Source organism: Oxyura jamaicensis, chromosome 2 (assembly GCF_011077185.1).
Source record: "Oxyura jamaicensis isolate SHBP4307 breed ruddy duck chromosome 2, BPBGC_Ojam_1.0, whole genome shotgun sequence".
Classification (NCBI taxonomy): Eukaryota; Metazoa; Chordata; class Aves; order Anseriformes; family Anatidae; genus Oxyura; species Oxyura jamaicensis.
In genome coordinates, this window is record NC_048894.1 from 134,348,698 (window position 1) to 134,371,064 (window position 22,367).

At 35.3% G+C, this 22,367-nt stretch overlaps 1 protein-coding gene across 1 annotated transcript in view; it reads left to right on the top strand.

Moving 5' to 3' along the window:
• TMEM67 (transmembrane protein 67) overlaps positions 1-22,164 on the top strand; it is a 28,532-nt gene extending 6,368 nt beyond the window's left edge. The window contains exons 5-28 of the mRNA XM_035316661.1: positions 195-264; positions 353-427; positions 1,386-1,448; positions 2,833-2,987; positions 3,107-3,215; positions 4,825-4,911; positions 6,289-6,354; positions 7,014-7,170; positions 7,541-7,664; positions 8,880-8,985; positions 9,868-9,924; positions 10,018-10,116; positions 10,582-10,680; positions 11,053-11,139; positions 11,539-11,638; positions 11,742-11,881; positions 14,240-14,380; positions 14,862-14,942; positions 16,038-16,154; positions 17,339-17,455; positions 17,538-17,642; positions 17,999-18,101; positions 20,361-20,503; positions 20,930-22,164. Of these exons, the coding sequence (XP_035172552.1) occupies positions 195-264; positions 353-427; positions 1,386-1,448; positions 2,833-2,987; positions 3,107-3,215; positions 4,825-4,911; positions 6,289-6,354; positions 7,014-7,170; positions 7,541-7,664; positions 8,880-8,985; positions 9,868-9,924; positions 10,018-10,116; positions 10,582-10,680; positions 11,053-11,139; positions 11,539-11,638; positions 11,742-11,881; positions 14,240-14,380; positions 14,862-14,942; positions 16,038-16,154; positions 17,339-17,455; positions 17,538-17,642; positions 17,999-18,101; positions 20,361-20,503; positions 20,930-21,010 (2,482 nt within the window). The 3' untranslated portion in view covers positions 21,011-22,164. The remainder of the gene's footprint in view (positions 1-194; positions 265-352; positions 428-1,385; positions 1,449-2,832; positions 2,988-3,106; positions 3,216-4,824; positions 4,912-6,288; positions 6,355-7,013; positions 7,171-7,540; positions 7,665-8,879; positions 8,986-9,867; positions 9,925-10,017; positions 10,117-10,581; positions 10,681-11,052; positions 11,140-11,538; positions 11,639-11,741; positions 11,882-14,239; positions 14,381-14,861; positions 14,943-16,037; positions 16,155-17,338; positions 17,456-17,537; positions 17,643-17,998; positions 18,102-20,360; positions 20,504-20,929) is intronic.
• The last annotated feature ends 203 nt before the right edge of the window (positions 22,165-22,367 follow it).

Genomic DNA, 22,367 nt, shown 5'->3' on the forward strand with positions numbered 1-22,367 from the left:
CTCTTTCATTTCTTTACTACTTCACTGACAGAAGAAAGATTGGTAATGGGTTTTGGATTTCAGTTTGAACTCTTGAAGATGCTCACAGTGTTATCAGGCCTTACCTCTTTAAAGGACATGCAATATAATCAATTTTCACTAAATACTTAATCTCATACTGAACTGCATGTTTTCTTCATGTTTGCAATCTATAGGTGTGTAAGATGTGAACAAACATTCATCAATGTAAGCAAGTCTTGTGACTGTAGCAGCCCAAACATTTTAGTAAGTAGAAGAATGCTTATTTCAGTGGAGTTCAGGAAAAAAAAAAAAAGTTATGTTGAAAATAATTTTAAAAAATTCTCTTTTTCAGACTGGGGGATTATGTTTCAGTGCCACTGAAAGCTTACCTCCAAAGGCAGTAGCAACTGTTCGGTTTGGACAAATAGTATGTATGCTTATTCTGAAACATTTTCAAGCTATCTCATTACTTATTTGCAGCAAGTCTTTTAATTTTGTTCCTGTAAACCAAAGGTGGTGGCTTGATATCTAATCATTGTGATTGCAAGGTAATTAGCATCAACACAGAGAGTGTAGACATGGAGGCAGGGATTACTCTAATGGAATAGGCTTAAGAAAATTCGTGCCCTCTTGGAAACTGAAAACCAGAGGTAATTCACATGAATTTGGTATCAAAACAAGTATTATGTGGTCTATTGTATTTACTGTATGCATTTAAAACACGTCCTTGTATCACAAAAAATGCTGAAGAGTTCATGAGAGCCTCTGGGATTTTTTTTTAATATAAAACTAACATTCATATAACATTTTAAAGGAGTTTTAAAAGATTGAGGGGACATTTTTAGTTATATCTACTGCCCGAAAAAAGCAATCTTCAGTTTTCCTGACAACACATACTAGTTGTGTTTTCTAAAAATGCAGTATTCTAAATAATATCTTATTGAAAGCATGTCTTTTCAGTTGCTTACAGTAGGTATGAAACCTGTGTTTTCAACAAATATGAGGAATTATAAAAGGCAAATTGTGAAATAATGAATTTGGCAATTTTGGTTCTGAGTTAAATTTACTGCCCGGTCAGCTTTTTACTCTTAAAATCATTAGTACTTCCCTTGTGCAGTAAAGAAAACTCCTTTGTCACAGATTCTATTTTAAAAATTTAGGTATTTCCATTCTTGCTCTGTGTATTCTGTCTAACTTGATGAAGTGAAACAAATTATTTCATAATGGTTGGGTTTTGAAATGAGATTGTTTGGTTTAGACGTTTACAAAGGACTGAAATCTCTTAGAAAAAATAAGTAGCATCTCCTAGTTGACAGTTTTTCAGACAGTTCTGTGTTGGATTAATTGTTCGGAACAAAGAGAGTGAAACAGTTCCTTATTTACAGGGCGTAACATTGACATCAGCCTGGTTTCTGAAAAACCTGCAGGCCTCAGCCTCTGCTTGTTGGGTGAGTTTCATGAATGTTTCCAGTTTGCTTTTTTATTTAGAAGCAGTACTCTGTATAAAAGCTCCTTAAACGTGGGACTTTAATTTGTGGAAGTTAGTTGTGCTTATTTTTAAAGAACCTTATTTTGAGATGACAGTAGGTAAGAAAGTAATATATATACAGAATGCTCAGAAAGAGTACTGAGCTGTAGTCAGTGCAAGTCTCTGTGGCTGGAATCTACACAAAGATATTTACCTTGTGTATACCTTCTGTTTAAAAAATATCCTGCAGTAGTCGTAGTTACATGAACTATTGAGTATATTGCATAAGGGACAATCAAAAATTACTTTCTTACATATCCAGTACTGATTGGCAGCTGGCCTTTATCTCTTAATTGGCTTTCAGTTGATAATTCTGTTTTGTGATGAAAAATAACCACAGAACCACCCTTTTTAGGTTTGCTTTGTTTTATGTATGCAAATGTTATTTGACATTATATTGCTCTGGGTAGCTGTAACTGTCATGGAAGTGTGGGTGCAGCAACTCAATCACGCACAATTTTGAAGCAGATAAGCCTCTGTCTCATTTTTATCAACTCTCCTATAACACATCCTCTTTTCTCTTCCTTATTTCTCTCCTGAAAATCACTTAGACTTTTCATGACCTGCCTTTTCTTCCCATCTCATACCCACATCTCTGAGATGTCTTCTCCTACTTATCCCCTTCATTCTCAAGAACTGAGAATACCCTCATCACTTACCGAAATTTATCCTGCTTGTCTGCTTCAGCCTGATGAGCTCTTCTGAGGTGCTGTCTGAGGTACAGACGCTCATCTGACCCACACGAAGGCAACAGGCGATAATAATACTTAACACTAGTGCCACAATCCATCTGCATACAGATTTGTTTCACATGGCAACAGTTTGTTTCCCAAAATTGAACTATGATATAAACTACAACGTAGTTTAGGAACAGCAGGCTAGATCAAGTACTAAAACTGAAAAGAGAATATTTATGATAGATACGACTCTAATATGTTGCCAGTCTTAGGTCTTTGATGGAGTCATCTTTGTCATACTGCCTAGGAGGTTTTAAACATTTTGATTCTAACTGTATTTTTCAAATGCAGATTTTGACATTTTTGTCACATCATACCATCTAGCTGATGCAGTGAAAATAAACTCTGAAAACGTTTCTCTTTCTATGCTGCTATCTGCAGACCTCTAAAAATGTAGAATCTGAATAACTGGAAGAAAATATCAGATGTTGACAAAACAAAATCACTTTCAAGTAAACATGAGGGTTCAGGAATGGCTTATTAAAGATAACATCAGTTTTATGACTACCTCACCAAAAGGAGAGGTTCATAAATACCTCTCTGTGTTTCTGTGTTTCTCTACTACAGTTGTACTCTAACCTAACAGCATGCCAAGCTCTTGGAAATATGTGTGTGATGAATATGAACTCACTGAGTTCTTCAAGTACTGATGCCTGCGGTTTATTTCAGTATATTTATGCCAATTCAGCAAGGCTAGGCATCGTTCATTCAATAGCCTACTGGTAAGTTTCCTTTCCCATTATGTACTCTCTGTAGTAGTGTTTATGGAATTTATTATTCTAAGTGTTCTTTGATTTAAAACTTTATGTTTCTTTAGAGACAACACTGTTATTTTTTTCAGGAGACACAATCTTCCATGGCTATATTACGGTGATCAACCAGGTTTAGCATCCCAAGTCCTTGAGACAGATCATTTCCCCACAGTCTTCAGTTTTATAGAAAAAAGTAAGGTAAGTGTTGGGCAGTAGACATGGGGAAGCAGACATCAGGAAAAGGACATAATCACATGAAAAGGTTTAGTTTTGTTGCAGATGCAGGTCCACCAAAGGTCATTTTTAGGCAGCTAGTGTAACAAAACTCAGAGATCTAATGGAAGAGGAAGGTGTATGTATGTAAAAAAAAAATCTCTTAAGTAGGGTGATTTTACTGATTCACACTCACTTGCACACACATTTCCTTTGTTCTCACTTTTATACCCACTTCTTATAAGGCAAGGACGTGTGTGCCTGTGTGATCTGACCAGGACCAATTGTGTGGGACACAGGGAACAAGGGATGCCAGCCATTAAGTCCTTGTTATGTCTGTAGGATTCTTTGGATTGTCAGTGATGGACTAGTATTTAGAAAGGTCTTTAATGCTCCTTAGAAGTTAATAGGTATTTTGGCATTGTCTTTTGCTTCAGGGTATTGTTTACTTCAATTCTCATAAATAGGCAAAGAGGTTCTGTGTGGCTTTCCCTTCTTCAAACATCCTTACAGCTTTTCTCAGTTTTCCTGGTGAACTAATTGGAAAATGAAGGGTAAACAGGATGTGCCATAACTTCTCTGCCATTTTCCTGGTGCCAGGATGCAGGGTTATTGCTGACAAGTTGTTTGATCTGTGGTTTTATCACAACTCACTCCTCAGTTTCACTGCAGGAAACAGTATGCTTCCTTCTTGCTACACACAATTTAACACTTTTCTTCTCTTGTTGCTGGTGCTTACATGCACATTTCTATTCATACTTCAGTTATACAACTGTTACAAATCTCAACAAGCTGAGTTATATCAGAGGTGGATTCAGTCTATAGCTCCTGCCCAAAATTTTCATTTTCATTTTATTTTACAGATTCATTTTAAAATTAGTAGAATAGTTCAATCAAATTAAGTTAATCACACAAAGTAAGTAGTGCTAATGATAACCTGTTTGTCAATTATATTGCAAAACGTAGCTTTTCTTCATACTGGCTCAAAAATAAGCATTTTTTTCAGACAAGCTATAAAAGGCTGTGTTTTAAATTAAACTAAGTCGCAATGTTGCAGTGCAGCATCTGCTTTAACAATTAAAAAAATCATTCTTCTCCCTAATTCTGAAGGTCCAAGGCTGGTATACATTAGAAATCTACCTAGATTTCAGATTAATTTAGGGCATGTCTATCTGTGTAGACATCCTTAATTTGAATAGATTCTTCCAGTCCTAGTAATTCTAATAACAAAGGCCTGTAAAATAAACCACTTTTTACATACCTACAGGAAATGAAAGTTTGAGGTTGGTGTGATGGACTAAATCCATTCCTCCCAGATAGAAAAAGACCTGTTACTGTTAGGACTGAGCCATCTGAGCCACCACTGTCAAACAAAATGTCTCGGTATTTGTTAGTTTTGGTAGGTTTGCCCTTGAGGTTAAAAAATAAAATACCAAAAGCAAGATTAAAAATACAAAATAAAAGGAGGGGAAATGAAGAATTATGCTGAAAGTATTAGGGAAGCATCAAACAATGAAAATGCAGTCCCTGAAATGTGTATGCCCACTCTGTGTTGATTTTGTTGTTTCCTTGTCTTTTTTTTTTTCGTCATCAGGATGTAAAACTGCAATTTATTGCAGCCTCATATGATGCAGCAGGAAACTTCCTTCAGTGGCAGAGTTTGGAAGGAGGCATCCTACAGGTAGGTTTGATTTTAGTTGCCTTTTTCTGATAGTGTAATATTCTGAATGCCTTTAACCAGAGCCTTAAAACAAAAGCCAAGTGTTGCATTACTACAGTAGTGACAGTTCACAAGATAATCATAGAGTTAGATTAGGGAACATAGCCCTTGATTCATGCTCAAGGTGATCTCTCTAAATTGAAGAGTATAAACTCAGCAACGTTGTCCTCATCCATTGGACCAATACCAGTTTGGAATATCAGCAAGTTCTGAGAAGCAGCAGTAGTCAATTAGAACCAACTGTCTCTTTCTTCCATTCAGCATCATTCTGTTACCTGTGTGCATATTTATTATTAGCCTTCTTTTTCTTGATGAGAAATGTGCATTCATTAGCTGTAATTCCACATACATTTATGGAATATTCTCTGCACATGTCCCTCTTGGATGCTGCTACTGTTTTCACACATTATGGGAATGCAACGCATATCAGGGCTTATGTCGTTGCCAAGAGACGTGGGAAAACAAATCTAGCACCCCGTATTCTTTTGGCTGACTTTTGTTTGTTTGTTTGAAATATAGAGCATACACATTGGCCACTGTCTACCCGGCTTTTTTACAACGTGAAGTTGTAAAAAGTCTCTGGGAGCCTTCACAAGGAAATAGCATTAGTTAGAAGATTCAGAGTACCCTTGGTCACTCTACCCTCAGATTTCAATAGCGCACACACATTCCACTTCAGCAGTACCACGCTGTATAGGGTGTGAAAAATGCAAGGAAGAAGCAAGTAGAAAGTGCAATATAATTAGCCTAACAGCAGAAACTGGTTGCTGTGAAATGTTACAGAGCAGAATTTGTGTAGCAGACCAGCGATGATCTAGGCACTGTCAGCAATTCCCTAGGCAGGCAACAATATGAACATTGGCAAAAACAATTGGGAATTGTCCATCCACTTTTCTAGGCTATTCGTGTCACCCTTGGAGTATGTCTCTTCAAGTGCTCCAGTATCTACTGAAGAACAGTTGACATTCAGGGTTCAGATAATGACTGCTCTTTCTTTTGTTATTGTCTCGGGATGAACTCTTTTGCTTCAACCTCTCAAATTCTGAGGAAACTAATGTCTGAGAAAACAGGTTACTAAGCTAGTGATGAAATTGGAAAATACTATGCAAATATGAATAATTTAAAACAGCATTTTAAGAACGCCTATATTGCTACTATAAATAATGTTGTTTACTCTTCAGAATTAATCCTTCTCTTCTTAAAAATTAGTATAGAATAAAACTCAGTGTATCTTTTATGAGGATTTTGAATACATAAACTGCTTGGGGTACCCATGAATATTTCATGTGAGAAAATGATAGCTTTGAATTACCCTAATCATTATTACGTTTTGTTCAGCTCTGTCCTGATACCCAGACTAAACTGAATGCAGCTTATACATTTGGAACAACTTACGAACAAAGTGTAAGTAAGAGATAAAATGCTTTTCTGAGTATTTATTTTTCTGAGTATTTATATTTCTGAGTGTTCAGACAGCCTCCTCCTATTGCCTCACCAGGCACCACCGAAAAGAATCCTTTTTGCACCCTCCCTTCAGGTATTTGTAGATACTGATAAGATCCCCCCCTCAGCCTTCTTTTCTCCAGGATGGAACAGTCCTAGGTCTTTCAGCTTGTCCTCATAGGTGAGGTGTAACTGTCCCTTCATCATCTTTGTGGCCCTGCACTGGACTATATCAAGTAGCTCCGTATCTCTCTTGCACTGATGAGCTCAGAACCAGACGCAATTCTCCATGAATTTAGTGTTCATGCTGCTTCAAATTTTGTGTCTGTGAAAGTTGCTAGGATATTTTTTCCAAATGTGTTTAAAAATTAGAGGAGTGTTAGCAGAGCTTCATTCTCTTCATTAGTTGTTCTGCTCAATTGCAGTCATTTTTAAGAGGGTTGTATAAAATCATTAGTACTTCACAATCACTTGCAAATAACTGGAATGTCTTGTCTTTTGCAAAGGGCATGGGACAAATTTCATAGTAATTTTGTCCCACAAGTTGATAAAACCCACAAGTTGATAAAATTATTAAATGGCAGAAAGTGGTCTTATTCTAACTTTTTTTTTTCACATAGTGCAAGATTTCTGTTTCCAAGATTTTACTGGATTTTGCTAATCCAATCTTTTATGACCTATTCCTTGAATATGATGGTGACAATGGACAACAATATCTTTGGGCTGTGCCAGTTTTAAATTTGAATCTTCAGTACAGGGAAATGTATGTGAATCAAGGTAGGAATATCACAGTAACATTTCTTTGAAGTTAAATAATCTGAATAACTGCAAGTACAAAGAATTTGTGTTAATTACAGTCACTGAGTTCTTTTCTGAGATACCTCAATTCACCATAGCTTGTTTCTGCTTTAAGAATTTATCATTTTGTGAGCAGGTTCTGATAGTGTTGTGTGCAAGCTTTGGTTGAATCCACTGGCCCAATCAATACTATGCACAAAAAAGTTATCTAATTTTATTTTATATTTCTTTAAGTTGAAAATAAATCATTTTACATTCTGAATACATATTTCTTTTAGTAGATTTCATTCCTTTTATGTATCAAATTATTTTTTAAAATAATATGTGGCTCTGTCATGTGTTTTCAAAGGCAGCAATATGAACAACTGGCTTTTGACTCGTCGATTTTTTTTGGTGGATGCACTAAGTGGAAAAGAGAATGACTTGGGAAAACTACCAAGAGTAATTCGAATTGCTAGCAAAATAGCAATAAAGTAAGTAAATGCATATAAAATATATTGTACGTAGAAAATAAAGCCAATCTTGTGCAATCTGCATTTTATGGTCTCTTAAACGAAAGTTGGCTTTTTTTTAATGTTGTTTCTAGTATGTCCCATGCTGCTTTTTCCATGGTTTAATTGGAAATAGCAAGAGTTTCCATAGGTTGTTCTGATGAGTGAGAATACCTACCACTGACTTCTGAGGGTTAAAATTACTGTGATTACTTCTCAGTTAAGATGGATCAGAACATGCATGCATAATGCAAGTTAGCAAGCGTTCAGTAAACTCTTAGTAGCAGTTGTCATCTGGGAAGATCTAAAAACTCCTCTGCTTATTGTTTTTCTATGTGTATATTGCTGATTGTACGAGGATGCTCTTCAAGTTCCATATTTGTTTTTGCAGTGTTTTAATAAGCTGTTGCCTATAGATGCTGTCATACAATCCAGAAGGGTTTTGTAGTCATTCAGCTGAAAGTGTGAGACTGCCTTTTAGGTTCATTACTGCTTGTTAATCTGAAGTGGAATACATTTTAGAACATTTTTTTTCCTTCTCTGTATGATATCTTTCTCTGAGATCACTGTCTAAACAAAATTGAGATTTCTCTTGTCCAGCAGCACTTCTTCACAATTTATTGTGAAGTTATAGTTTAAAGAGATTGCTGTCTAGCAGTGTGTGCTCATCCATACAGGTTAATCCATACATCCATACATCTTGAAGGTTAATTTAATGTACTAACTCCTGTTTGCCATGAATTACGTATTATGCTATTTCAAAAAGTAAGGATTAGTTTATGTACCTTTGGAGAACTGTGTCATCCCCTGTCATCATCTGTCATCCCCCCCTGAAAAAAACAATGACAGAAATTCAAAAGAAATATAGAAAAGGTCATTCTGTAATGTTTTGGAAAAAAATCACCTTTTGGAATTGACTTCAGTTGTAACTGTTGTAATGTGAATAGTAGGTGAAAACTGATTCAGGCATTTTCTTACAAATGAACAATTCTCCCGAGCTTTTCGTTTTATCTGTTTGTGTATGTGCCTTTTGAGTTGCTTTTAAAAGGTGAATTGCCATGTCTCTGAGTTTGAAACTCACATTTTATTGATCAGATTGTTCTCTTTGTTTAGTATTTTCCTATTAGTACAAGTTTCAGTCAATACTTTCCAAGCAGCTCATCCATCTTCTGCGTTTAAATGTTTGTATTTCTGCAGCATTCGTTTGGTATCCCATACTCAGAGAGGAACTATCTACCCACCTCTAATTACTATTGCTTACACAGACGTGCTTGTCCAAAACCCTGACACCCAGAGTGTGATGGTGAGATCTTTCTGCTATCTTAATTGATCTGATTTGTTAATCATACTTTTCATTTTGTTGGAATCCCACTTGAGTGAATACGTTGGAGTCTGTAAAAGAAAAAAAAAAAAAAGCAGTTTATAGTTCAGCTCAGTTGTATTTTTTCAGTGAAACTTAAAGCCTTTAAGACAAAGCAGTTCAGAGTATTTTCTTTTTAATTTGTCCTGAGTCATCTTTAAATCAAAATACATAGAATAAATAAAAATACTATTCATTATCTTACAGGTCTTAACTTTAGCCTTGCAGCAACAAAGACTCAAGCCAGAGTGTTGTAAAACCAAGACAAAGATTTTCTCTTCCTTGTACAAAACCTTTAGACTAAAGCCAATGAGGTCTTAGAGGGTAAATAGCTAGAGAGAACAATTTTGATCCCATGTGGCAATTTTTATTTCATTAAAGTTGTGAAAAAGTGGTGCCTGAGCTATGAAAGAGCTCATTTTAAGATTTTGTATATTGGTGCAATTGTATTAAACTTACTTTTAAACAACACTGATAAAAGGAAAGTATCAAACCTGTGGTGTCTCCTTTCAGAAGGAAAAAAAATGTATGCATGGTAGAAAGATTCTGATCAGGTGCAGCTCTTAACTTAGAGGTAGCATGGGTCCATCCCCTGGGTTACCATTGGTAAAATCAGCACTAAATGTAGCACAACGCATGCTAGTACTGCACTTACTGTAGCACACCAGGTGAGGAGGTATACAGTAAAAAACGTATGTTGCACCTGTGTAGTAGCCCTAAATGGGAAACCCCACCAAGTAAAAAATGTGAAAACCACTACTGATTTTAATGGTTGTAACATTTAAGAATTTCTTTAGATTTAACTTTTTGCATTTTAATATTCAGGTTTCCTTCTCTGTCAATTATGAGATGAATCAGTCAGAGGCTCAGATTCAGACTGACGTAAGTTGTATCGCTCCTTAATTGTTGATGTCATGATTTGCTTGTATCTTGTCTTTGTAAAAATATCTGCAAATAATTTTCCATTCTCTTCAGATCACATTGGGTGTGTTAGGTGGTCTCGCAGTGTTACGGTCCCTTCTCAAGACTGCAGGCTGGAAGAGGCGTACAGGAAGCTCTGTAATTGACTTGCAGGTATAAATAGCTGGTAACCCCGAAAGACTCATGTTTTCCTCTCTTTAAGGAGACCTTTGCTGTCATTCCCTGTGATACAACTGTTCTGTTTCTTATGGTAATTGAAGTAATACCTAGCCTCGCTGCATAGAGCTGTGACTTGGAGTTGGGAGCACTTGAGGAAGTAGGTTTTTTGCACTTTCTTGGATTCTGATGTTGTCATTCAGGAAATAGCCTCACAAGGAAGGGTCTTTATAGAGCTGTAGTTTTCATAGTCATTCTTATGCATTTTTCTCTGAACAAAGATTAGCACATAAAAGTTTCAGATACTGAATGTACCATAAATACATGGCCACAGTAGAGAAATGGTGTCAGGGGCTACTTTTCAATACTAGAGGCTCCTGTAGTATGAGCTGCTTAACATTTTATAGAAGTGTGTATATATGTTACTTAACTAATTTGTACAGTGTGCTTTTATAATTGCAGACAGTTTTGAAGTTCTTACTGTTTTATGCTGGAGACCTTGCCAACGTTTTCTTTATCATCACAGTGGGCACAGGGATTTATTGGCTTGTGTTTTTCAAAGTAAGTGCTCTACCAGATTTTGCTGCTATGAATACTTATTAATATTGCATTCATTTTTACACAAAATTCATTTCTTTTTTCCCTTTTTCTTTTTTTTTTTTTTTTTTTTTTTTGCCTTTCTGGTCAGACTATTGAGGCAAGTTATATACAATATTCTGTTTTGTGTGCTTAAATTTTTGTGATCACCTGTTGCTTTTCCTGAGGTTTCATTGTGTTTGCAGTCACATTAATAGTTAGCTAAAATATTTTATAATTTGAAACAATTGCACATTAACTATTGATCTTTTTCTAAAATAGGTATTTTCTTTTAATCACTTACTATGTTGTTCTGTATGCTTTCCATAGTGTTTCAATGTAGCTTCTCAATTACAGGCTCAGCAGTTTGTCTCTGTCCTCTTACCACTTCCTTCTCAAGAAAAAGCTTTTGTTACATACGTAGCATGTGCTTTCAGTCTGAAGGTAAGTATTTTTTCCTCAGACATTAAAGACACGTTAGCATATGCTTCTGTATATTTTCAGTAGGCTTCTTAAGCATCTTGAACAGTACATTTCATTAGCGCATAAATGGGAACAGTTAGACAATTAAGAATTAAGTCATCTTTTCCATAAGAATGTATTTATATGTATTTTGTTAATAATTTTAGACATTGTCACATGATCTACTATTATTCCAGGCCTTTAATTAAAATTTATGTATCAAAATTGGTAATGAAGTTGGAATCTCAAGCATAGTCAAGTGTATTACTTGTTATATTTAATGAAAAACGTGCAATGACAATTATTTAATGTTTGCTTATATGCTCTTGCTGTCCTTACTTTGAGTTCTTATTTTGAGTTCTATTCCTGTGTTTTCCATAGGCCCTGCAATTTTTACATTTACTGGTTTCACAACTTACTATAGATATTTTCTTTATTGACTGGGAGAGACCTAAGGGCAAAGTTCTTAAAGCAATTGAAGGTAACTCCAGCCATGCTTATTTGTATAAACAACTTTGGTTAAATTCTCATATTGCTCTCAAGTGTTAAATTTCTGAGCTTTATTATGTGTTTATTATTCTTAGGTGAAGGTGCAGTAAAAAGTGCTGCTGCACCCGTGAGCATATGGAGAACATACTTTATAGCCAATGAATGGAACGAAATTCAGACAGTGAGGAAGATAAATCCCCTCTTTCAAGTGCTTGCAGTCCTTTTTTTTCTTGAGGTATTACTACTACGCTTATAATTGTTATTTTTCTTTTATGATTCACATCTGAAGCATAACATAATGGTCTGTATTTTAATCCTTGCAGTTTTTGTGGTAATAATGGGTGACCTTCAAGTTCACTTGAAAAGATGAAATAACTTGGTGAAATAACTATTTTGATACCTTTCTTACTTGTATAGATGTATGTGTCATTGCACTAGTTCATTAAGGAAGATTAAAAACCCCACAACTTTAATTACTTTATAGACCTTTGTTGGTTTTATTTTTTTTAAGCTAATGAGTTACCCTAAGTGGCTTAAGAGGCTGATAAATTTGTGTACACACTCACTTCTTTATTTGCCTACTTGCTCCCTCCTGCCACAGTCTGCAGCTTTATTTCTGCTTCCATACTTATCTGAACAGGAGCTTCCTTCCTGCTAATTGGCTGTAGTGACCTTTTATAAAGCAGGAAATGCAATGTGCCAGTTCTGTTTCTGATGTCATAACGTAAGGCAGTATGCCTTAGTTACAACTCCAGGGTATGTGAGAAATTGTGCTTTAGCTTTTCAAAATCATTTTGTTTTATTTCTTCTGGACTGTTTGGTAAGTGCTCTTAAAGCATATAGTTGTTCATGTTCATGTTTTTTGAGGTTCTCTGACATATTTTTGAATACCTTAATTCATTTTAATATTTCTGGTTTTGAATTTCCTATCTTCTTTTAAATTAAAGACAGCTAAAAATATAAATTTCTCTTTAAATACTTCAGTATTTTTGGTAGGTATAGGCCAGGACCAACGTCAGTGCCATGACACAAGGAAAGAATGGGAGAAAAGAGAGCAAATATTCCCAAAACTGAACTGGCATCCTCACATCAATCTTCTCAGGCTCCTGTTATTACTAGCAGGGAGAAACATTGTTACATCTTGCTTGGTAATTCCTGCTATGAATTTACCCCTGGAGCTTTCTTGTCACTAATAGGGGAGGAAGTCATGAAAGATTTTAGCCGAAATAGTAGGCTAAAAATACTCCAGTTAGCAGTTTTGATAAAGTGACAGTTGAGCTCTCGTTTGTCGCAGTGACAGGCTGGATAGTAGTAGAAAAGAAGCCTGGAAATTATCAGCTGGAGGAAGCTGGAAAGTGCAGAGGGAGTGTCCCTTGCCTTTGGCCTTATGTCTAGCACCAAAGCAGCCTCTGGCTGGCACTGGTCATCAATGCAGTGTTGACTGTAAGGGCAGAGAAGATAGCACTGGCAGCAAAACTAAGGTTTTGAACATTGCACTGTGTGTGGCTGGAATGGAGTTAAATTTCCTCATAGCGACCCACGTGGAGCTGTGTTTTGGATTGTTTGCAAGAGTGATAGCACAGGAATATTTTAGCTGTTGCTGTAGAGCGCTTCCACAGTATCAAGGTCTCCTCACTGTGCTCCCCACAGCACATAGGGAAGAGGGGACAACCAGAATAGCTGACCCAAACTGACCAAAGGGACCATATAACATCATGCTCAGCAATAAATAAATAAATAAATAAATAAAATGATTAGGGAAGGTTTTTTGGGTATGTAGCCATTGTTTGGGGATTGGCTGGGCATTTGTCTGCTTGTGGGAGGTACTTAGTGACTGGCTTTGCATTACTTTTTTTTCGTGTGTGTGTGTGTTTTTTTGCTTTCTCCTTCCAATATCTTTGCTTATTAAATCTTCATTTTGACCCACAAGTTGTCTTGCTTTTGTTCATCCTATTATCTGTCTCATCCAGCTGTGGTGGGGTCAACCCACCACAAAGATCTATTGCAGCTTCAGTTCTGAATGATTTTCACAAATTTTCACCTCTTAAGTGTTTCAGTGCCTAATTTTTCTCTCATCATTTTGATTTGGGAACTTCTTCTAGATCATTTATTTAAAGTCGATTCGGCTATAAGGACAGTAGAAGGAAATATATTTCTGTTCTATGAAAACAAACAACAACAACAACAAAACTCAATTTCTTATGTTTGAAAACAAAGAAATTATTAACTCTGGAATATATTGGACCAGAAGGCTGAAGTTTGGCTGAAATAAGATCCCTTTGCAGTCTATCAGTAGAATCTTTTGGACTGTTTCAGCAAAAGTCAGTGGTGACTTGTCATGAGATTTAGCTGTGTTTGTTTGTATATTTATATATCAACTTATGTATTTATAATTTGTTTTAAATCACGTTTCTCAGTAATAATCCTGGATCCCACAACTGGGCTGTATCAGAATGAACATGCTGCTATTCCCAGCTCTGCTTTTCTTGCTTGTTTGTTTTTTTCCTATTTACTGTTATGATGGAAACAACAGAGTTGTAACTAATGCTATTCATTGCCTCATGCTCTTGTATTGACCATCTTATCTCTTCAGGTGGTGGGACTTTCAAACCTGGCTTTAATGGATTCTTCTTCCAACCTTACAAGAAGCAGTGATAGTTACATAGCACCTTGGAGCCGCATTTTAAGATTTGGTGTGTCTGCTGCGCTATGGTTAGCCATTGCCTTCCTCCAGGTATGACATACAGAAGTAACAGTTTTTCAGACTGCTTCTCAGAAACTAGAATGTATCACTAGGCCATCCATGCTACTTACTGTAGTGTTGAGTATGTTCTTAACTTTTTTTTCTCGATGTAGACTTTGAGCTTCTCTAGTGTAGTACAATATTAGAACCAAAAATGAATCTTCTGAGCTATGAGAGATTGCCTCGTTAGTCACAATTTTCATCCCCCAAAGGGGAGAATTTATGCAACTACTTTGTTTTGTTTTAAGCAACTTTAGAGTATCTCTCACATTTGAAATTAAAAACAGGTTATTAATACAATTTTATTTCATTGGGGAAGGATGTCAATCCCATTTCTTAGGCCCCCATGCAATGATGGCCACTACAGAAGTCTTTAATTTATGGGTATTAAACTTTGAAGTTAATTGCTTTACAATTCATAAAATTCAAATCCGATGAACTAATAAAATAATATCTGGTTGGTTTATTTCAGATTATATTTTTTGCTGTGTTTTATGAAAGATTTGTTGAAGACAAGTTAAATCAATTTGTTGATTTGTGTTGCGTGAGCAATGTAAGTAATTCTTTGTTCATTTGTACAGTGATATTTTGAATACAATAATGCATAAGATAGTTTTAACATTATTAAATAATATTTATTCATGTATTTTATTCAGAGATCACTGTCTAACAGCTAAGGGAGGTATTTCAACTCCCTTTATTGGCACAGTGTACAAGATTTCATTTAAATTTCTGTTGGAAAAAGATTCTGGAATTTTAAGTATCAATATGTACTTCTAGAAGTGATTTTTAGGTTGCTGTTTCAAATTATATTAGTTATATATGCTCATACAGAATTAAAAAGTAATGAATTGTGACGGAAATTTGGCATGGAACCATTTACTGCCATTCTTTCTACTGGTATGCGTTTTAGTACTGTCTTCTAGGCTAGGCACAACTGCATTGGCTTTATTTAATATGTATATGTTCAGCTGCTGCTCTTAGTTTCTGGTTGTCCCTCATATGCTGAACTTCACGGTTGTGCCTCCTGAATAGTTACCCCCTTTCTCAAACACTTTCATTTACAGCTGAACTACTTCCATTAGTTTAAATATGAGTCTTGAAGCTTTGTACTGCAAGAAGAGTACAGTTAGAACAGGATGCATTAATTCATTTGGCCAGAACTTATTAAAAATACAGGATCTAACCCCTTTTATCAGCCTTGTCAGCCTTGGTTTTTCCTTTCCCATGGAAAGCCCATGTAGTGCATGGGTTGTCTAAAGAGTTAATTTTGTATCTTCTGTGATAGATAAGCAATATATCACACTGAATGAAATTCTATTACATACAACCTCCTAGGAGCTCAGCTGAAATCATGCATATGTATTATGTATGACAGAATCAAAACAAAAGGTAATACCTTTGTTTTAATGTTTTTTGGTTCCGAGGAATTAGATGCTGATCCTTGGTGTTGATAAACTAAACGTGGCACTGTTGTCTGTCTCTGGTTAAACATGGATAAACGTGTTGCTAAATATTTTTCTGTGATATGTATTTTGGTACCTATTTTTGGTATCTTATTTCGTATTTTGGAAGGGCTGATACTGCCAATCTCTGTGGAAAAATAGTATTTAATGACAGTATTCTTCTCTTCCACCATCTTTTTTAGATTTCAGTGTTTCTCCTGTCACACAGCTGCTTTGGCTATTACATCCATGGTCGCTCTGTGCATGGACATGCAGATACCAATATGGAGGAAATGAATATGAACCTAAAGAGAGAAGCAGTAAGTAAAAGCAGCAAAATTTTACACTTGGTCTGGATTTTTAATTAAATTTTAATTAAAAAAAGGTTTCCATTATGGATCAACTCTTCTTGCATTACATTATACCAAGTTATATTTAAAAGATACCAGCTGTTGGCCGACAAATAAGTGACACAGTAGTTCTTTTATAACTAGATCTTCACCTTTCTTCACTACTCTCTCTCTTCTTCACAATTCTTAGATATAAAATTCCTGTTTTTCTACCATTTTTTTTTGTGTATTTATATATGATCTTTGTAATCTTGAAGCCTTTCAAAAGCTCATGGCCACATGCAATAAGATGTGTACTAAGATTTCATAAGGAGACAAATCTGAAAAACTCCTAGTAAAGAATCATCAACTCTTCCAGCAAATTATTTTATTCTATCTGTTGTCCTCTTCTGATGACATAACCTGACCTTTACAGAAATTAATTTGAATACTTTTTCTCTTTCATTGTATGTTGCATCTTTTTAGCAAGATCAGGCAAATGTCTAATATGATTGGTGCATGATGGGAGCACTTTGTGCTAAATTTCGTGACATCTTGCATTTTTGTATGGACAAGAAGGAAGAAATTTCTTTAGGCAAAGGATGTGATTATTACTGATATCTGAAAAAAGTTAACCGTGTGAAAATTAACATTGAAACATCAAGGAATCTTTTAAATTACAATTTTTGACCTGAATGTGTTCTTGTATATTTTTTGAATTGTTTATTTTAACATGATTTTGGAAAAAGGTGGTGTTGTTTTTTTCCCCTATGGAGATGTTGAATTTTCTATGTTCTTGTTTTTCCTGAGATCTACTAAGAATGATCTCATAAAGATAGGGAAAAGTCTGGAATCCAAAGCACATGAAAAAGCAGAATAAATGATAAACATGAAACAAAAGCCTTCAGAATGAATATTAAAAGATGTTTTAGAAAGAAGGTAGTGAATAGAACATGGGTAAAAAGAGGAATGACTTTGTAACAGCAGGGGTCAGGATTTCATGTCCTAAGAAAATCTTGCTATAATTGAGCCAAGAGTGCAATGGATTCAAATATTTAGAGATACCAAGTACTGTATATAAATGAAAGAGAGGAAAAGAAAAGCCACTAACTTCTTTTATTATTATTTTTGTATGACATTAATTATGTTAATTAACAATTGTTTCAATTGTGTAGGAAAACCTTTGTAGTCAGAGAGGTTTGTTACCAAACACAGATGGCCAGACATTTCAGATTTCCATCTCAAGAACAATGAGACTGCAGTATGACAGGATTCATGAAACCCTAACAAGAGTAAGTGAGGCATTTTTATTCTGTAAATGTTCTTTCAAATATTTTTTTTTTCCACTGATATCATGATCATACTATTTTTCAGAGACGTGGTCCTGCTAGGTTTTTGGACTCATCTGCAAATACTTTCGAACAAAGCACAATGGCATACAATGCCATGAACAAATTTCTCAGTTCTTTCATTGATCACGTATGTATTGATATATATTAATATATATTAAGGAAAATTATATATGTAGTAAGTAGAGACTTAAAATTGTAAATCAGAAAGACAGTAATTTCTCTTCAAGTATTTGTGCTTAAAAACTTCTTGTTAAAGGCTTTATGGCAACCAAAAGAGTGGTTCATTCAAGTAGAAAATTGGAGTACTGTCCAGCAGTACAGCCTGCTCTTAAACAAAGACAAATCCTTTTTTGTTATGTGTTTGTTTTTATCTTGAAATAAACTAGTGCTTTTTTCATTCATACAGGTAGCTGTAATCCACTTTGTAACAAGTACATTTTCTTTGTAATCATAAAACAAGTTTTGTCTTTCCTTTTCTTACAGGTTCATAAAGAAATGGATTATATTGTTAAAGACAAGTTGCTGCTTGAACGGATTCTAGGCATGGAGTTCATGGAGCCAATAGAGAAGAGTATTTTTTACAATGGTAAAATTGTGACTTGGCATTTGTACTTCTATAAGTATGTAGGTTTCAACGTAGATTTATTTCACAGGATTTACAATCTAAACCGGGTTTTACAGCAAGAGATGTCATTAAATGATAGCTTATAAGGGAGTTATTTAACAGGTGTTCTCATCTTCTTATCCCGTATATAATATGTCACTTAATTGCATTTTTTTTTTCTTTTAGACAACTGAAAATACTGTGCAGAGTTGTGTATGTGTTTAGGAATTGCTACCTTGACTTGCTATCTAGATCCAATATACACTTTGTAAATGGAAAGAAGAGATACAATATTTAAATAGCTTAGTGTTCTGTTTTGTATAGAAATAAATTGCTTTTGAAACAGCTAAACATATAGAAAGACTATTTCTCTAAAGAGGATATTGATCACAGCGAGGATGCTTTAGTGGAATAGTTGATGTTAATATACAACACATCTTTGCAGACTGTACTGAGTAGTTGGGGTTCCTGAATATTTTATTTTGAAGCTTTTTAAGTGTTGCCAATACCTACACCAAAATGAGTATTTCAGCAGGAACAGGGATGATACAAGTTCTGATTCTGGTCCCTGGGGCTATGTGGAATCGGAGACTTGGGTTCTCCAATGCATCATCCTGAATCCCAAGCCCATGCTAAACCTAGCCATAAGTATTTCCAAGTACATGTGGTAAGAACAGATTTAGTGAAAGCTCTTAACCATGTATCAACCTTCAAGATTTCAAGGTTCTGATATCCCAAGTTGTTGTCTCCTCCTCTAACATACCGCCTAGGGATCGGTATCCACATTGCAATGCAACATGAGCTGTGAACCAGTAAGAGTATGAGCCTGATGCCAGTCTGTTTCCTCAGTCCCTGAGCTGTTCAGAATCTGTCAAAACATAATCTTTCCAAGCTTCATCTTTGATTGAAAAACTTAGTTCAGACCCTTATTCTACACCTAATCATAAATATGGCCATTACCTCCATGGGACCTAAATACTAACTCGTGATCTGTGACAATGCAAGCCCTTATTTTGAGTCCCTCAGGTACTTGGCTCTCTAGCCTCACTGTTCAGAAACTTCAAACTTTATCAGAACCATAATCCAATACACTGATACTACCAGATGACCATCAGACATCCTAAATATGTCGTTGTCCTTATATAATAGCAATGCCCAAATCAGATTACTGAGCTGTGCACAACTTCTGCTGCTCTCTTGGACACCAGGGCTGCAAAACCTGAACCCTTTGTTTGAATCACAAACCTTGCTACATAGCCTGGAATGTGGCACATGCTTTCAGACTAAATAGAAGCCATGGCTGTAGTGTGATGTCTTTTCTCATCCCAGATGTCTGAGCTGCACGTAATTCATCAAAGCATTGGGCTTTCCTTCCCTGTTACGGTAAAGCGCTATCTCTAGTAATGAATATTACCGGATAACCAATATCTAGGACAATTGTATAATATTCCGCTTTCGTCTTTTGACTGCCATTGTTTCAAACATCGTCAGTACAAGCATTGATACGAATATATTGTTTGATGGCTTAGACAGCCATAGCTCCCAGAAGTTTAGATACAAGTCAGGATTTCACGGAAGTCAGATGTAATGGTGAAATGAAGGTGTAATGAAAATATGCTGTTGCCAATAAAACTTGCATTAAACTTTCTTCTGAAAAAGCAGAAAGAAGGAAAAGTACCTATTTTCAGTAGTTAAGTGTTTTCTCTTTTGAGAGTGGTGCTTGGTAACAAAGCAAAGAAGTTGATAAGTGGTTTTAGATGTTTTGACAATGGAAAAAGGTAATTGAAGCTTAAAGGACCCGTTTTCTGGAAGACTTCAGCAGGTGAGCAAGGATAACACTCATATCTGAAGCTCCTCTTGAGTAAGGTTTTAAGCATGTGTGTCATTGTTTTGTTGAATTGGGGACAGTTAGCTCTTGTTAAAAATCTCAGTGATGAGGAAGTTTTGTCTGCCTCTTGTTCAACGCAGCCTTTTTTTAACAATTTGATTGAGACTTCTGGAGTGAACAAAGTTGTGTGTGGCACATGCAAGCTTTTCCTATTGTTCTTGTCAGTATTAAACCATTTCATAAGTGAAGACTTGTATTATTTTGCTTAAAAGGAAAGCCATAAGTAGCTCTCAAGATACCCTCTTGCTGTAAGTATCCTTTTTCTTGCCAGCTTTATCAGTGTGGACTGATGAACTTCACAAACCTGTACTTCACAAAAATAATCATTTTTCAAAATTTTCTTTTTTCTGTAGATGAAGGACACTCTTTCGATGACGTTCTCTACTATGGCAATGAGATGACACTGCTCATCTTTGATATGCTGTTTTTCTCCATTGTGGATCTGGCTTCCCAAAGTTTTGTTTTAGCAGCTATTCTAACGTACTTGCAACAGGAGGTAAATTTCAAATTAAGAATACAATTGTATTTTTAAAATGTGGGTTGGCATGAAATGTTATATAGCTAGATAATTAAACCCTGTAAGCAGTATGTGGTGACAGGAGATTATACTGAGAGCTTATGAAGTTACTCATTATTTTTTATTCTTGGAAAATAGGCTTAATTTTATTCACATGCATGTCATGAATGAAGAGACTACAAGTAGCTTTCAGTAGAAAACACAAATATCTGTTAAAATTAATCACAATTTTATCATATTTGAAGGTGAAAAGATACCGGAAGATACTTTGAAATTGCTAAAGGCACCTAATTCACTCGTATTATTTATGATTCAAATATAATCTGTAGTTATTTTATGTTGGGTATTGAATCATGCTGTTCTAAGTACTTCTTCATTAATACAGTTTCTCTAAAATGTTGTTAGATATTCAGGTTTATTCGTAATAAAGTCGGGCAGAAGAATTTGACATCCAAAACCTTGGTGGATGAACGATTTCTCATTTAGTTAAGAAGACTACAAACTTTGGTGAGGAGTTAATCATGGAAGTCGTGTCCAGGATCAAAGCATCTCTTCTGACGTACAGATTAATTCTGGTGTACTTTTCAGTCATAATGTAATGGTTTTGCAATTTATCATTTTTTTATTGTCTGATATTAAATTTTATTTTTGTATATTTGCAAATGTTTTTACGCTGTGAACACTAAGCCATAGGCTTTTAAAAGGAAAGATAAATGACAAAAAGACAGAAGTAAACTTAACGTTGTTTTAGTAGAAGAAGTTAAAGATTATTTAATGGTTTTTGATAAGATTTGGACCACTAATTTTGAGGAAATAATTCAAGCATTCTATTTGGCAGGATTGGCTGTCAACTCTTCAGTTTTCTGAAAATACCTTAAGTGTTTTCTTTTCTTTTTTACATTTTGTTGTTGTTGTTAATTTATTTTGAGGTATAATGTTTAGTAAACATACTTTGGTTTTCTTCAGCACAGGCTTTGTTCTGAGTTGAATTAATGTTTCAAGAGGACTATCTAAAAACCACTTATTTATAGCGATTCCTACTTGAAATTTTAACTTTTCTTCATTGTGTCATAGTAGTATATGCTTTTGTCTCCTTTCTTTGAGTTTATCATTGTTTTCTTGGGTGTAGACTGTACATGACAAAGTTTCCTTATGTCTGAAATACAGGCGTCACTACAGCGATGCAGAAAAACAGGCTAATCGTAACTGCACGGAGGAGATGTTTATTGGTATTTTGGGTTTGATCCTGATCTTCTCTCATCTGATGTGAGCTGCTCAGGGAAATAATAATAATACTAATTCTGTGCTGTTTCCACACAAGTGAAACAGAAGCAACTATTCATATCTTCTTAAAGTGTTCTCTACAGGTGCCTATATATGCTCATATGCTTCAGGCTCTCAAATTTTCTGGCTTTGTTATCTTTGGACTTAACAACCATTATCATTTTACCTTTATCATATTTTTGAAATTTAGCCAAGTTAATAATTGTTCAAGTGCCATTTATTAAGTGTTAAGGGAGATTACGAATGGCCTTTGAAACTCCTTAAAGTGAGGTGTCTACCTCCCATTTGTATCTTTGAAAAGTCTCCCTGCTTTTTTAAAATAATATTTTTCATTAAATGATTCAACACGAACATTATTTGCTGTTTTTGTAACTGTCATTTGTCTTGAGATGATTCAACAAGGGACTCTCACCAGCAAAAAACACCACAAAGGAGTAAGTCGAGGCTAGCATCCTTATTCAAAACAGAGATTAAGGACATGGTTACTTGCACGTAGCAGATTTTAAATGCGGACATGCTTATCTGAGTTGAAGCAGCATTGTTTTTCAGGTGTTCCTTG